General features: G+C 45.4%; 1 protein-coding gene across 3 annotated transcripts in view; it reads right to left on the bottom strand.

Moving 5' to 3' along the window:
- Positions 1 to 11,070: 11,070 nt before the first annotated feature.
- Positions 11,071 to 15,086, bottom strand: part of TRPM8 (transient receptor potential cation channel subfamily M member 8) — a 97,643-nt gene continuing 93,627 nt past the window's right edge. For 2 of the 3 annotated variants that reach the window (XM_047722946.1, XM_047722947.1), the window contains one exon: positions 11,071 to 13,911. Coding sequence is in view for 1 of the 3 variants with exons in the window: in XM_047722947.1 (XP_047578903.1) it covers positions 13,894 to 13,911 (18 nt within the window). In the remaining 2 variants the exon portion in view is untranslated. The remainder of the gene's footprint in view (positions 13,912 to 15,086) is intronic. The other variant, XR_007126097.1, reaches the window with a different exon arrangement.

Raw genomic sequence — 15,086 nt, 5'->3', positions numbered from 1 at the left:
TTGTACAGGAATTCAGTAAAGTGTCAGGATATAAAATCAATGCACAGAAATCAGTTGCATTTCTCTACATCAACAACAAGACAGAAGAAAGAGAAATTAAGGAGTCCATCCCATTTACAATTGCACCCAAAACTATAAGATACCTAGGAATAAACCTAACCAAAGAGACTAAGAATCTATACTCAGAAAACTATAAAGTACTCCTGAAAGAAATTGAGGAAGACACAAAGAAATGGAAAAAAGTTCCATGCTCCTGGATTGGAAGAATAAATATTGTGAAAATGTCTATGCTACCTAAAGCAATCTACACATTTAATGCAATTCCTATCAAAGTACCATCCATTTTTTTCAAAGAAATGGAACAAATAATCCTAAAATTTATATGGAACCAGAAAAGACCTCGAATAGCCAAAGGAATATTGAAAAAGAAAGCCAAAGTGGGTGGCATCACAATTCCGGACTTCAAGCTCTATTACAAAGCTGTCATCATCAAGACAGCATGGTACTGGCACAAAAACAGACACATAGATCAATGGAACAGAATAGAGAGCCCAGAAATGGATCCTCAACTCTATGGTCAACTCATCTTCGACAAAGCAGGAAAGAATGTCCAATGGAAAAAAGACAGCCTCTTCAATAAATGGTGTTGGGAAAATTGGACAGCCACATGCAGAAAAATGAAATTGGATCATTTCTTTACACCACACACAAAAATAGACTCAAAATGGATGAAGGATCTCAACGTGAGGAAAGGAATCCATCCAAATCCTCGAGGAGAACACAGGCAGCAACCTCTTCGACGTCAGCCGCAGCAACATCTTCCTAGGAACATCACCAAAGGCAAGGGAAGCAAGGGCAAAAATGAACTTTTGGGATTTTATCAAGATCAAAAGCTTTTGCACAGCAAAGGAAACAGTGAACAAAACCAAAAGACAACTGACAGAATGGGAGAAGATATTTGCAAATGACATATCAGATAAAGGGCTAGTGTCCAAAATCTATAAAGAACTTAGGAAACTCAACACCCCAAGAACAAATAATCCAATCAAGAAATGGGCAGAGGACATGAACAGACATTTCTGCAAAGAAGACATCCAGATGGCCAACAGACACATGAAAAAGTGCTCCATATCACTCGGCATCAGGGAAATACAAATCAAAACCACCATGAGATATCACCTCACACCAGTCAGAATGGCTACAATTCACAAGTCAGGAAATGACAGATGCTGGCGAGGATGCGGAGAAAGGGGAACCCTCCTACACTGTTGGTGGGAATGCAAGCTGGTGCAACCACTCTGGAAAACAGCATGGAGGTTCCTCAAAATGTTGAAAATAGAACTACCCTATGACCCTGCAATTGCACTGCTGGGTATTTACCCTAAAGATACAAACGTAGTGATCCGAAGGGGCACGTGCACCCGAATGTTTATAGCAGCAATGTCTACAATAGCCAAACTATGGAAAGAACCTAGATGTCCATCTACAGACGAATGGATAAAGAAGAGGTGGTATATATACACAATGGAATACTATGCAGCCATCAAAAGAAATGAAATCTTGCCATTTGCGACGACGTGGATGGAACTAGAGGGTATCATGCTTAGCGAAATAAGTCAATCGGAGAAAGACAGCTATCATATGATCTCCCTGATATGAGGGAGAGGAGATGCAACATGGGGGGTTGAGGGGGTAGGAGAAGAATAAATGTAACAAGATGGGATTGGGAGGGAGACAAACCATAAGTGACTCTTAATCTCACAAAACAAACTGAGGGTTGATGGGGGGGAGGGGGTTGGGAGAGGGGGGTGGGGTTATGGATATTGGGGAGGGTATGTGCTATGGTGAGTGTTGTGAAGTGTGTAAACCTGGCGATTCGCAGACCTGTACCCCTGGGGATAAAAATATATGTTTATAAAGCTGTAAAAAAAAAAAAAAAAAAAAAGAAAGAAAAAGAAAAAGAAAGGATGAATACCCAAGTTTTGTAGCAACATGGACGGGACTGGAAGAGATTATCCTGAGTGAAATAAGTCAAGCAGAGAGTCAATTATCATATGGTTTCACTTATTTGTGGAGCATAACAAATAGCATGGAGGACAAGGGGAGATGGAGAGGAGAAGGGAGTTGAGGGAAATTGGAAGGGGAGGTGAACCATGAGAAACTATGGACTCTCAAAAACGATGTGAGAATTTTGAAGGGGTGGGGGGTGGGAGGTTGGGGGCACCAGGTGGTGGGTATTGTAGAGGGCACGGATTGCATGGAGCACTGGGTGTGGTGCAAAAATAATGAATACTGTTATGCTGAAAAAATAAAAAATTAATAAAAAAAAAAAAAGAAGAGCAGACTCTACCCACATATACAACCAACCATGCTGTAGGATTCCTGCTTCTAGAGAACCCAGATCTTTCCTAGCGGGTAGTAGGGTGCCGACCCTTTCACCCAGAGGAAGACCTTCCTATCAGAAAGTTAGTGCACCTGTCATTGGTCTTGAAGAGAGACCTTGTCTCAATCTCCCAAGGCTGTTCATCATATGAAAACCCTGAAACAAATTGTCCTCAACAAAGGCAGATGTGCAGAGACATAGGAAACCAGCGACGAGTGCCTCCCAGCAAGCACCTGACCTAGGCATTTGCTCACCGACCGAACATTCGCCAGCAGTCATATGCCAGGCACTGCACTGCTCACTGGTTATACATCGGGAAGCAAACCTGACATAGTTCCTGACCTTGGGGAGCTTACACTGTGGTGGGTGGGGAGATAAGTATTCATCCAAGATCCCGTAAGTACACACAAAATGACTATAGTGACAAAGAACGTCAGAGGAGGCTTGGGGGCACCTAGCAGCATAGCATGGTGTCCTCTGAACATGTGTCACCAGAGAGTCTGAGCTTGGGATGAGGGTTGAAGGCTGAGCTGGAACCAATGAAGCAAGAAAAAGAGAGTCCCAGGCAGAAGGTGTAGAATGAGCTCACGCCCAGCAGCGGAGAGCAGGTCCTCTCTGAGTAGGGAAATCACATGGCTTCCCCACCATAGGCCCGTTGCCCCAGACTCCCTGTTCATAGCATCCACTGCCCCTCTCTGGGGTGCCCTGTGAGGAACTGAGGGGGCAGAGCTCAGGGAGGGGGAGCATGAGTCAGACGAGGCTAGAAAGGTAAATAGTACCAGAGCATGAAGAGTCTCACGGTCTCTGTTAATAACCAAGGTCATTATCCTCAGAGCATAAAGAAGCTGCTTAAGAGCTTTAAACAAGAGGGTCGCATGATCAGGTTTTTGCATTGAGGAGGGCACTGTGGCCCAGCTGTGGAGTCTAGAGGAAGTGCATAGTGCATAGTGAACAGGGAGGGTCGGAGTCAATTGCTAGGGTTGGGATGAGGCTAGTAGCAGTGGAGAAGGAGAGAGTGGTAGATTTCAGAGACATTTGGGGTACCACTGCCAGGGTATGAAGTGAGAGGAGAGAGGGCACCTAGGAGGACTCCAGGATTTCCACCTGGCATGGCTGGTGGAAACACTGGACAGTGTGAGTGGAGAGGCAGCGAGGCCATTGGATAAGCAGACATGGATCCCAGGTGGGAGACCTGGGCTGGAAGTTACAAATCCAGAACCTGACACCATGTAGACAGTAACTGAAATTGTGAGCATGAATGAGAGGCCCCAGAGTGGCATGAGGAGAAAGCCCAAGACGGAGCCCTAAGAAAGTGATCATTAATAGACAAGGAGCATAGAAGTAGTTCCAAAGGCAACTGGTAATGTGCCATCAGAGGTATGAAGAAAACTCACAGACTGTGGTTTCCAGAAAGCCAAGAGAAGAGGAGAAGAAGGAAGATGGAAACCATCACCAGTGTCAAATCTGCTGAGAAACAATGTAAGAGGACTGAGAAACGCTGTTGGGTGTGAAGGCGCTGGACTCACTGGTGATCTTGGGAAGAGGTGTTCTGTGTAGAAGGAGAGCTGATGCATGAGTGGGAGGGAAAGAAATGGAGGCCATGAATATGGGACATCTGTGACAACCCAGACCATGAAAGAAAGGGACAGAAAGGCCAATGGAAATATGGGGAGCAGAGGCTTAGCATTTTGAGAGTAGGAAAGGTTTGAGCAGATGGAAATACTTCCAATGAGAGACAGTCACTTGAGAAGGAAAGAGGTTAAATTAAAGTGAGCTGTGGTCCACATTTAACCTGAGGTGCACAGAGGGGAATGGGTGGCATGCGACACACAGGAGGGAGGACTGACTTGGAGAAGATGAAGGACAGGGCCTGTGTGGTGGTGGGGAAGAGGAGAAAACCCTGGGTCTGGGTTTAGGGAGGTCTCTAAATCTGGAGGAGGAAGGTTGAGTGAGAACCCATGAGGATGGGGGAGTAGGTGCAAGGCTGTTTGCCAAGAAGGAGGTGGGGGCAGGGGAGCCAGAGCTTGTGAGGATGGTGGAGGTCTGGCATGGCCACTGCAGGGAGAGGGGGGCAAGGGAAACAAGGAGGGTCAGAGTGTGTGTGTGCCTGTACACACACACATGAACGTGCAGTCACATGCAGGACATGACCCAGCCTCCACATGCCATAAATTGTCTCTCGAATCCAGCCAGCCAGACCCCCTTCCTCCTGTCCACTCGCCAGCCTGGTGTCTGTTCCCAAACTATCCCTCACCAGGATCATCCCCACAATACGGGGTGGCCTGAGGAACCCAGCAAGAACGTCTACTCCCCAGAGGGCTGGGGAAGCCGGCCAGGGGAAGAGAAACTGCGAACACTTAGCACTTCACATCTGCCCTTCATCCCTGCCCCATCTCCAGAAATGAATTCAAAGCAACCCAAAGGACTGAAAAGAGGCGGCCATCAGTGTTCTGACCCACGCCGTTTCCATTATCGATTATCTGGGGAGTGGCAGATCCCAAAGGTTTCAGAGAGCAGGGAGCCCGGGTCATGCATGGTTCAGCTCAGCCCTTCCTTCTCCTACCATCTCAGCTGCAGGCTGTCTATATTCTACAAGAAAGTGAAATACGGGAGAATTAACCCAGGCACCGTGGACCCAGAGGCAGGCAGCGCGTGCTCCATGCAAGTGAATTTATCTTCCCTTCTCCGAGCCTAAAAAAATGCTCCGTCCCAGTCAGGTGCTTTTCATTCTGAAAACGAAAGCCTCCTCTCTTTTTAACAGGGGCAGAAACGGTGTCCCTTACTTCCTCTTCAAATCTTCAAGGACTTGAAGAGGAAAGCTCACAAAGAAGGGACTTAAATCCAGAATTCTGCAGCTGGACCACAGAGTGCTGTCAGGAGCAGGAGGAAATTGTTTTCCTGACCTGGAAACAACCCTCACTCAGAAGGAGTTTCCTGCTTCCTGATGCTCCAAGGACAGCAGGGCTCAGAGCCTGGGCTTCCAAGGGTTAGGGGGCTGGTGGGTAGAGAGTTAGGTGTTCTGCAGGGTGCAGAAGATGCTGATGGTGTCAGCTCTGGGCTGTCCCTGGGGAGGGAGCGGGCAGAGAAATCTGCAGGGAAAGTGGGGCGTGGGGGGGTGGGGTTTGCAGAACCTGCCCCGGGGTGTCTTCAGTTCTGGGTCACTGAAGGCACAGGGCTCAGAGAAAAGCATCCATAAACCACCTAATCTGCCTAAAGAAAACTGACAGCAGGGCTTGAAAGGAAACCATTTATGGAATAATCCGAGAGTGCTGCAGCTTCTGCTGGGCAGATTCAAGAAAAAGCAGAGAGCCTGGGGGGGCGGGCAGGGGAGGGGGAGGGCTTCATTTTGCAGTGGGAGCTTTCTCCAGAAGCCCTCTCCATCAACCTGGAAGGGCATTTTCTCTTTTATCCATCATGCATCTCAGAAAAAAATTAACTAGACCTCAAAGCCATTTGCCAGCGCTGAAATGAAAGAGGCAAGAGGAAGCTTGGAGGGACAGTGAGGGGCGGCAGGAAACCAGGACAGAGCACCTTGCCCTTAACCGTGCACCAAGCCACAGTTCTGGCAAGTCCTGGAGAATCAGGGCTCGTTCTTCTGGACTTATGTAAAAGCACTAAGTCAGGGTGAGCACGTGCAATTGTCACTTCTGTCCATAAGAAATTATTGCAAACAGTATTCCCCTACCTCATAACTCAGGAAAAAAAAAAAAAAAGAAGAAGAAGAAGAAGAAGAAGAAGGGCTACTAAAACTCTTAATTGGGGAGCTATGTCCTTTTTTGCTTATTTTAAAAATAAAAACAAAGCCTTCTGCTATGTGAAGAATGCAGTTTGGGGTCATAGTTGCAGATGTGCCTTAAAGCCTTCTTCCGGGCGGGTTCCCCTGAGACCCTGCAAGAAGTCCCCGTCCTCTTTTCTATACAGGTACGGGTCCCTGCAGTCCTTCGGTTTGTTTTCATTTCCCCTGGCAAAATTTTCCCCAAGGGTGAATGTCACAGGATAACCAAATGCTCAAACATTTGCCCGGAACACAGAAGTTAAGCCAAGTTAATAAATGACAGACAGATACAATAGCTAACATTATGTGGGTGTGGACTGTTTGCCCCAGCAGTAGGCTCAGCAAATTTCAGAATCAGGATTTGAACCCAGGCAAACTGGCTCAAGTCTGTGCTCTTAACCCCTCACCCTCTACCTCAAACACTCCTCCCTGGATTCGTCCTCCTTAGCCCTTAGCTGTTTCCAGGGGGTGCTTTCCTGCTCCCCAGAGCTGGGCTGGGAGCCCTTTCTACCTGCTCCCCGGGAGCCCCATACTGAAGTCTTCATCCTAGGTCATGCGAGACTCAGGACTGAAATCCTTTGGACTTGCCTCTTCCTATAGGTGGTAAGGTCTCTGAGGACAGGGTTGAGATTATAACCAACTCTGCAAGGCACATGATGTGTGTGTCTACCCCCATGGGTTAATGAAAGGTTAATGAAACCTTTAATGAAAGGTTTTTGTTAACTAAGAGAGGTGCTAATCCAGTGGGGAACAGATCGTTGTACCATAACTGTGAATGGTTCCTCATAGAGAGGCCACAGTCAATTCAGGTTCCAAACCCACATGGGGAAGGACCGGTGATCTCTGCCCCCTGGAAACCGGGGAAGAACTGGACGGTGTTTAATTAGAGATGAGTAATATTTTAACCAGCCAAGAAGGGAGAAGAAACAACATGAATGAAGAAATCTCAGGGCAGGTTAGAGAACAGTGAAGAATAGTCCAGGTCAATCCCACATATACCTAACTGGGGTCCTGCAAGAGACCAGTATCACCTAGATATAGTGCCTAAAACAAACCAGTAGGACAAACTCTCTTCACTCCAGAACCTCACAGAGAAGGAGGAGGAAAACACGTAAGCAGATCATGATAAGAACTGATAACCAAAACTTCCCGACCAGGATTCTGGACCTTAAATGGGGTACAAGTATGCCAAGTGCTGATATTCCCAGCTGGGTGGCTGGACAGGGCAGGGGGACATGGCTAGCCAAGGCCTGTGGCTCAAAAGTCCTCATCCAACACCCAGGGGACGCACAAATGCTTCTCTTCTCTACCCGTGCCATGAGGTCAAAGGGTCAGGAAGCTCTGGGAGTGGAGGATCAAGGCAGGCTTTCTAGAGGAGGTGATTTCTGAGTTGGGCACTAGCAGTAGAGTAAGAACTCACCAAGAGGCAGGTGGAAGAGACTTTAAACAATGGAACAGTGGAGAGTGGTGACGGTAGAGATGCCAAATTCACTGAGCAGTTACCAAGGGCCAGACAGACCTGAGACCCTTCTAAGCTGTCTCGTTTAATTCTCTCAACACTCCGAGGCAAAGGGGGGTGTGGTTTGAGGTCATTTTACAGATGAGCAAACCAAGGCACAGAGAGTTTATGTAACCTTTGCAAAGCCACACAACCAGCCGACAGTGGAGTTGGAATTCCCAGCCAGCTCACCTGTCCCATAGTTCTGAGCCATGGCACCAGACTGTCTTCTATTCAAGAATCCACTGGGGCATGAAACCAAAGATGGAGGGAAAGTCACAGGGAAGGGAAGGCAGCACAAGCTGCATGGTTTTCCCAGGCCGTGGAGTGCTGAGCAGTCAGAAGTAAGAATCAGGCTGGGAGGAGGACACAGCATTCAGCCCAGGCTAAGAGGGCCACTTGGGTGGTGGCCTGGGATCCATGCAAGGCAGCTAGTCCTGGAGTTCAGGAACTAGGCAGGTAGCTCAGACCAAGCACCAGTGGAGGTGGGTAAGGGCCAGGCTGCCGAGGTCACAAGCTCCATTTCAGGGAGCTGAGCAGGACTTCACAGGGAGCCATGGAAGACATGAGCAGGGGCTGATACACTGTGTCGTGATGTCAGGAAGACAGCTCTCAAACAGCATCAAGAGTCAAGCGGGGAGATAAGACTTTGGTGGAAACATGCATCCCAAGGACATTGCTGTAATCTGGGGAGACGGGAGGCCACAGGGGCTCACAGGTATAATGTGGCCCATGGTCTACATTACATGTGATCTGTTACCACAATGGCTTTGTGGTCTGTATGTTCTTTTACCGAAGATTTGCCCTATGGCCCGGAGGGAGCCCCAGACACTGCCCCTGGCTTTCCCCCTTAACGTATCCCTGCTAAGACGCCCGTTCTCCTGTGTCCCCTTCTTGGTGGGTCCTCCTTGATTTCCCGCAGCAACTTCATATGCCTCCCCACTGCCTGTGCACAGCGGCTAGCGGCCATCTTCAGCCGCTTGGGTTTCACCGTCTACCCCCAGGAGCTTCTCCGGTGTTTGTGCAAATATAGGTGGGAGTGATCTCCATGAGAAGAATTGGGGGGAAGCCAGTTTCCTCCACTAAGTGACCAAGCATGTGCTTCTCAGAGTCTTCTCATGACCCTTCTTAGTCTGCACCCCACTGCCCTTGCACCTTCCCTCACTGGGTGTACTGCCGTGCGGTGTTACTTCTGCTTCTTAAATCAGTGCCCTCTCCTCTGGGAGATGGTAGAACGGGGTGGGGGGTCAGGGGCTTTCAAATGCTTCTGTTTATTCTGAACCATCCTTATTACCCAGGAAGTGCTCACAGTGGACAGTTAATGACCGCACATTGTACGTAGACAGGGATGAGGGAGATTTCTCCTTGTCAAACAAGACTTCTGTAGGGGGAAGAAACTGATTTTTAAAACTCCATGCTATAAATGTGTTGATCAGCCCAGAGGGCTTATTTCTGAACCACAGATGTTCATGATTAAGCTGGGGCTTTGGGGCACTCTGGTCTGATCAACCACCAAAGGTTCCTTTCCCCTAAAGACTTCCATCTTCAGGAGAATAAAGGCGTAGGGCAGGAGGGATGGGCGGGGAGACCAGGGGGATGTTCATCTCTGATACCAGCCCCAGCTCGGCTGAGGGCCCGACTTCTGAGACTTTTATTTTTGAGACAGAGGCTGTGGGCAGAGGCTGTCTCCATGGCGACCTGCAGCTCAGTCTCCACTAGACCCAGAAGAAGCTGAGACAGAGGAGAGGGATAACTCCCTCAATTCTCTCTGGAACAAATGTGGCCACTTTGGAGCAAGAGGACCCTGCCTTCAGCAAGGAAACCATGCTCCAGGCTGGGCCTGAGACTCCATGATCACGTGGGGTTGTAGACAATGGACATCCATGTTGGCCCCAAGACAGATCTTGACCCTCTGTGAGCTCACAGGGGATTTCTCTAACCTCAGAAACAGCTAAGCATGTCTGAGGGGTGATGACATATGGGGGACTTTTGTTTAGAGAAGTCAGCTCATGTAACCCTGGGAACAAAATTCCTATAGAAAGAAATCTGATTAAACTAAGGATTTGAAGCCTTCTCCAACAGAATCAGTCCAGGCCTCCCCGAACGGCCAAGGATCCAGCAGTCATCAAGCCACCCATGATGGACATACCAGTGACAGAAGGGAAGAAACAACCACCACGGTCATATAGTCTCAAAGCCCATGACTTGAATGTGCTCGCACCCCTTGGCTTCTAGAGCTGTGTGTAACCCAGGGACCCTGCATGGAGGGTATCTTGGGCCCAACTCCCACTTTGTCTTGGCCCTAACGTGGGAAGGGCTGTTACTTGTTTATTTTTTTAGACCTCTTAAACCAAGGCTAGAGCTGGAGATCTAATTGGTTTTGGAGAGATGTTAGTGCAAAGCTTGTCCTTATGTGGAAGAAGCCATTTTGTACTTGTTCATTAACAGTGAACCTAAGGAACCCCAGCAGTGAAGTAGGGGGGTTTCACCGCCTATTTTTGTATTGTTTACCATAGACAAGAACTTTGCCCATTGCTTACTGGGTAGCTAATGTTTGTGTCGTTTCAGAACTGGGGCTTCTCGGTTTCTAGACCACGATCAGTGGGAGCGTGGACAAATCATGGAATAGAGGCACGCAGGGGCTAGTTGAGACTCTGATCTGGTTGACGGTGCTCTCCCGTGTGCTCCAGCCTTGCCAGCTGGGGGACCTGACATCTGTTTGAGAACTGGGTACAGCTCCCAGCCAGACCGGGCTGGGACCGTATGTCCACCCACTGTGGTGGCCCCGACAGACCACTTCTTCCTGCAACCACTTCTTACCAGAGCCACCTCTTGGAGTCACACAACAGACACTGGTCTTGCATATCCCTTTTTGCACTTTTCAAGTGAGATCAACCTAACTCCACTTTGGTTGAAAACTCCCTAAGGGGGGAAATTCAGTTTATTGTTTTGGTACAGATATATGGATGGTAAACCTCTTTAAAGTAAAGAAGGTGGCACCTACATGTAAAGTGCAGTCTTGAAACTAGTGTCACCCTATTTCGATTTTCTTGTTCAGGACAGGCATAAAGCTTTTTTTTTTTTTTTTTTCTGAGAGGTAGAAGAATTTTAAGTTTTTCTGTGTGAAACTAATAAAAAGACCCCAGAAAGAACCACATATTTTTTTAAAGATCTTATTTATTTGAGAAAGAGAGACAATGAGTGAAAGAAAGAGAGACCATGAGCTGGGGGGAGGAGAAGAGGGAGAAGCAGACTCCCTGTGCAGCAGGGAGCCTGATGCGGGACGCAATCCCAGGACCCCTGGATCATGACCTGGGCCAAAGGGAGATGCTTCACTGGCTGAGCCACCCAGGCGTCCCTAAGAGCCACCTGTTTTTATAAATATGTAACTTACTGAGGAAGAGAATGAGGGAAGCCACCTTTTTATTTCTCCTCTCACCATGTACATATTTGGTCATTGTCTTAAACACTTTCTCAAATAGCCCTGTTTTGTATGTTTGTTTTGGACAGTATCGTGTCTACATAAGAAACTGAGCTGACCTTTCCATAGAGAGGTCCTGGCGTCTAAAATGATCAGGATAATTAATTAGTTTGTGTCTTCTGTTGTACTTGTATCTCTCATTTGTGTTGACGATTAAAATCGTTATTGCTTTCTCAAGAAGAAGAAAAAAAGAATTTTATTTATGTCCACTGTCAATAAAATGACGGAAGCAACCAGACCGTTCTTCCTTGTCATCTAATTCATTGACACACTCATTTAAACCAAGCTGCAGATTACCTATGTAATAGCATAGGACGCAGTGAGCACCACATACAAAGACATAGCAGCTTTGGTTAGAGGTACCGATCTGCACCTGTGCTCTTTCTGTGAGCTACACTTAAAATAATGATTTTGCATATGTAAATATCATGGGGCATGGCCATGCAAAAACATCTACCAGACAAGCTGAGTTGAAAACACTTAGCTTTCTTGAAAACACTTTCTTCTCTAGGACCAGTGAATTCTGAGTATGGGCCAGTTTCTCTGTCATTATCGTCAACAGGAGAACTTCTTGTGCTGCTGTTACTAAGGTGTGTGTGGGTCTTTTTCTTAAACTAACAAAAACATGGACAATGGAGATAGGAGTGTATGGACAAACAGGTTGAGGGGGATCGGCCAACAGTTACGCTAAATTTTGTCTTATGAGACAAACTGAAAACAGTTTTATTTACTGACTTTATTCAAATTCACTATTTGAATGAGGGTAAGAGGCTGAGACTGCTGTTTCTCCCCAGATAACCTTACACATACACTGCCACACACTTTCTTTTTCCCAGGCAGTACGGAGAGAACCTAAGACTCTTCTTGGTGGCTTCAGAAAAGGCAGATACTCTAGTTGAAACAAAAGGAACATTCTCCCACGAACAGAGAAGTTTTGAAAATTCCACTCATTGGCAATTTCTGTCATACAAATTTTATTCCATCTACTTTCAGCATCTGAAACCACGAGCTCGTCAACCCTATTGAAGAGGATTCCCCTTTAAGCCATTAATAAGGTTTAAGTAAAAAAGACATTCATTCCCATGAATTCACTCCCTGCCAACATTATGAATGTTGTGAGTAATCATTTTAACTAAAGCCCAGACAAAATGATAAAACACTTTTTTTGGTTCGTGCTTTTATAGTTTTTTTAATTAGATGATCTTTTAATAGCTTCCTTCCAAGATTTCCTTCTTCAGCCACTGAGTTTATAGTCTAGTCAAAGCTGGAAAAACTAATTATGGACACTTAAAATGCCTTATGTTCTTCTAGCACATCTTTTAGGCAAAGCTACCTCCCCTTCCAGAGAAAGCTGAGACTAGAAGTGTTCAGTAGATGATCTCCCCAATTCTAAACCAATACCTTCAATTTCCAAAAATATTTAAGTAAGCGTGTCGATTTCTGCCTAAACTAAGGATTAAATATAATATCTTATGTTAAGAGTTCTAAGTTCACGCATCTCGCAAAAATATTTAAGTAAGCGTGTTGATTTCTGCCTAAGCGAAGGATTAAATATAATACCTTATGTTAAGAGTTCTAAGTTCAAGAACCTCTTATTTTAGACTTAAGTTAATAATTCCTATTTGCTTACATTTATGAAAAAGCCTTGTAAATGATTTGATAATCAATATATACCCCCAGGAGTCTAGCTATGGGAAAATTTCCCAAATTCAGAAAAGATGCATGCACCAAGATGCTCATCTCCCCGACCAACTAGAAACAGCCTTCAATGACCTGCACTATGGAAATCACTGGAGGTTGAATCATTAATATAATGTTTAAGAAGACCATGAATATAACAAAAACATCCTTGATAAAATACTAAGTGAAAAGGCTTATACAAAATTGTATATGTGGTCTGATGACATCATGTAAAATCTTTTAAGAGAAATAAAATATGCATAGAAAAAAATAGATTTGGAAACACACCCTAAAATGTTAGCAGTGATTATCTTTAACCACTAGTGGGACTATTTATACTCCTTCTACTTTTCCATGTAGTCTGAATTTTCTATAATATCCATGGGCTATTTTTACTGAGAAAGGAATGAATAAGAGAAGAAAGGAGCACCCCCTGAACACAAAATCAGGGGTGACTCTCAAGGTCCCATTTCAGAGTGATTCTTTATCTTCACATCTTTAAGAGCTCTGGGCGAAGTGGGAGAAGACAGGATGCGGGTGTGTCACCTCCACTGATAAATAAAAAGCATAACGAGAAGTGAGAATAGTCTTTCCTGAGAAGAGCAGGGCCCTCTTGCTCCACCATGGTTCAGAATCAGCCCTGACTGGGCAGACTTGAAACAACACGCCAACTAACTAGTCACATATTCCACAAAGGGAAGTAGCAGAGAAGTGATTGCGCTAAACAACAGTGGCATAGGAGGAAAAGCATGACTGGGTTCTTACTCCCAGGAGAGATGTAATATGCATAAGTCAGAAGTGGGAGAAGTGAAGGAAGAAGGGGAGTGCAGGAACACACTCTAAAATGATCCACAGCGAGTATGAGTGATTGAGACTCAGGAAGTAACAGGCAGCCATCAGGAAAAGCTCTTCCTTCACATCCATCTTCTCGCGTGAAACCAATCACATGTCTGTTTCTCAGATTTGAGCACACTGGGGCGATGAAAGCCATCTGCTGGGCACACCCGGGCCTGAATAATTCTTACTGAGTGGTCAGTAACAAAGCTCTTCCTCAGCCTTCCTTGACTTGTTCCCACCTAGACTTCTGATGTCACCTGCGAAACAGAGAAAGAACACTGTCTTAAGAATGGATTCCCCATGTCCGTGCTCAGGAGATAATCTGTTTCTAAATATATTGGTAATATACAGGTCATGAGTCCAAATGCATTTCTAAAAAATTGATTTTCTTTTGGTATTGGAGTGGCTGTGAGACCATGTTTTCTCTTAAAGATGTGAGTTCTGACCAGCTTGCCATGAGAACGCAATGACCACAGGTGAGAGACCAGGCCAGGCCAGGTGAAGACCCAGAAAGTTTCCCAGTGCTTGATTTGCGGAGTGGTTTCCCATCAATGAAAGGATAAGTTGAAAATAAAGCTAAGAACTGCTTTTGTTGAAATGAAGTTTTATTATGACATCCAAAATAATTTCAAATTCTTTCCCTGAACTAGAGTTTCAGGGTGGCAAATGCAAGAATGGATGGATTATTATGTAGGGATCAAGACATTTCCAGTGACTGTCTTTCCCCTATGGCCTTCAGGTCCTTAAGTCCACTCTAAGTATAAAGCTATAGGAAAAAAAGTGGCTTTGTTCTGCCCTCAGTTCTTAATTCCTTTCAATCTTGTGTGGGAGAAAGGGAAATACATATACAACTGTTTATTTCATCCCAAGTTATTGGATCAAAGAAAAAGAAAATGGGTCTTAGATTGAGAAGAAAAAAAATATATACAAAAAACCTGGACATTCCAAATTCATTGTTTCTAAAGATATCAACAGTTACGAATTTATAGGCTATCTGTTTTCTCATCCTCATTCTTTCATGGGTGGCCTACACAGAAATGGAGGAATGTCTTTCTCCCAATTCACTTTCATTCACCAATTCATCAACTCTCCTTATATTAATAAAAAAAATTAAGTTTTCACAAAAGGCAAGTCAATAAGAAGCCAGTGCATTTGCTCATTTTACTCACAGTAAACACATCTGAAGAGGAACAAGATTGAGGATGCTGGAGCTGAGAGGGGGATGGGCATCTCATTTGGGATCTTTTCTGACCTTTTCTATCTTCCACAGCTTTTAAAAAATCATGTTTAATTTTTGTTATCTCTTTTTGTTTTTTTTTAATGTATTTCAGCTCATAAATTAAACAAAATGACAAGAGTTTCAAACTCAAACTACAATTTATTTTTCACCAAAACAATACTATTGTTTTCATTATGAGAGAGTTGAAGTACA

The sequence above is a fragment of the Lutra lutra genome, chromosome 3, assembly GCF_902655055.1.
Source record: "Lutra lutra chromosome 3, mLutLut1.2, whole genome shotgun sequence".
Lineage (NCBI taxonomy): Eukaryota > Metazoa > Chordata > Mammalia > Carnivora > Mustelidae > Lutra > Lutra lutra.
The sequence above is the reverse complement of the archived record's forward strand: the minus strand, read 5'-3'. Positions and strand labels throughout refer to the sequence as shown.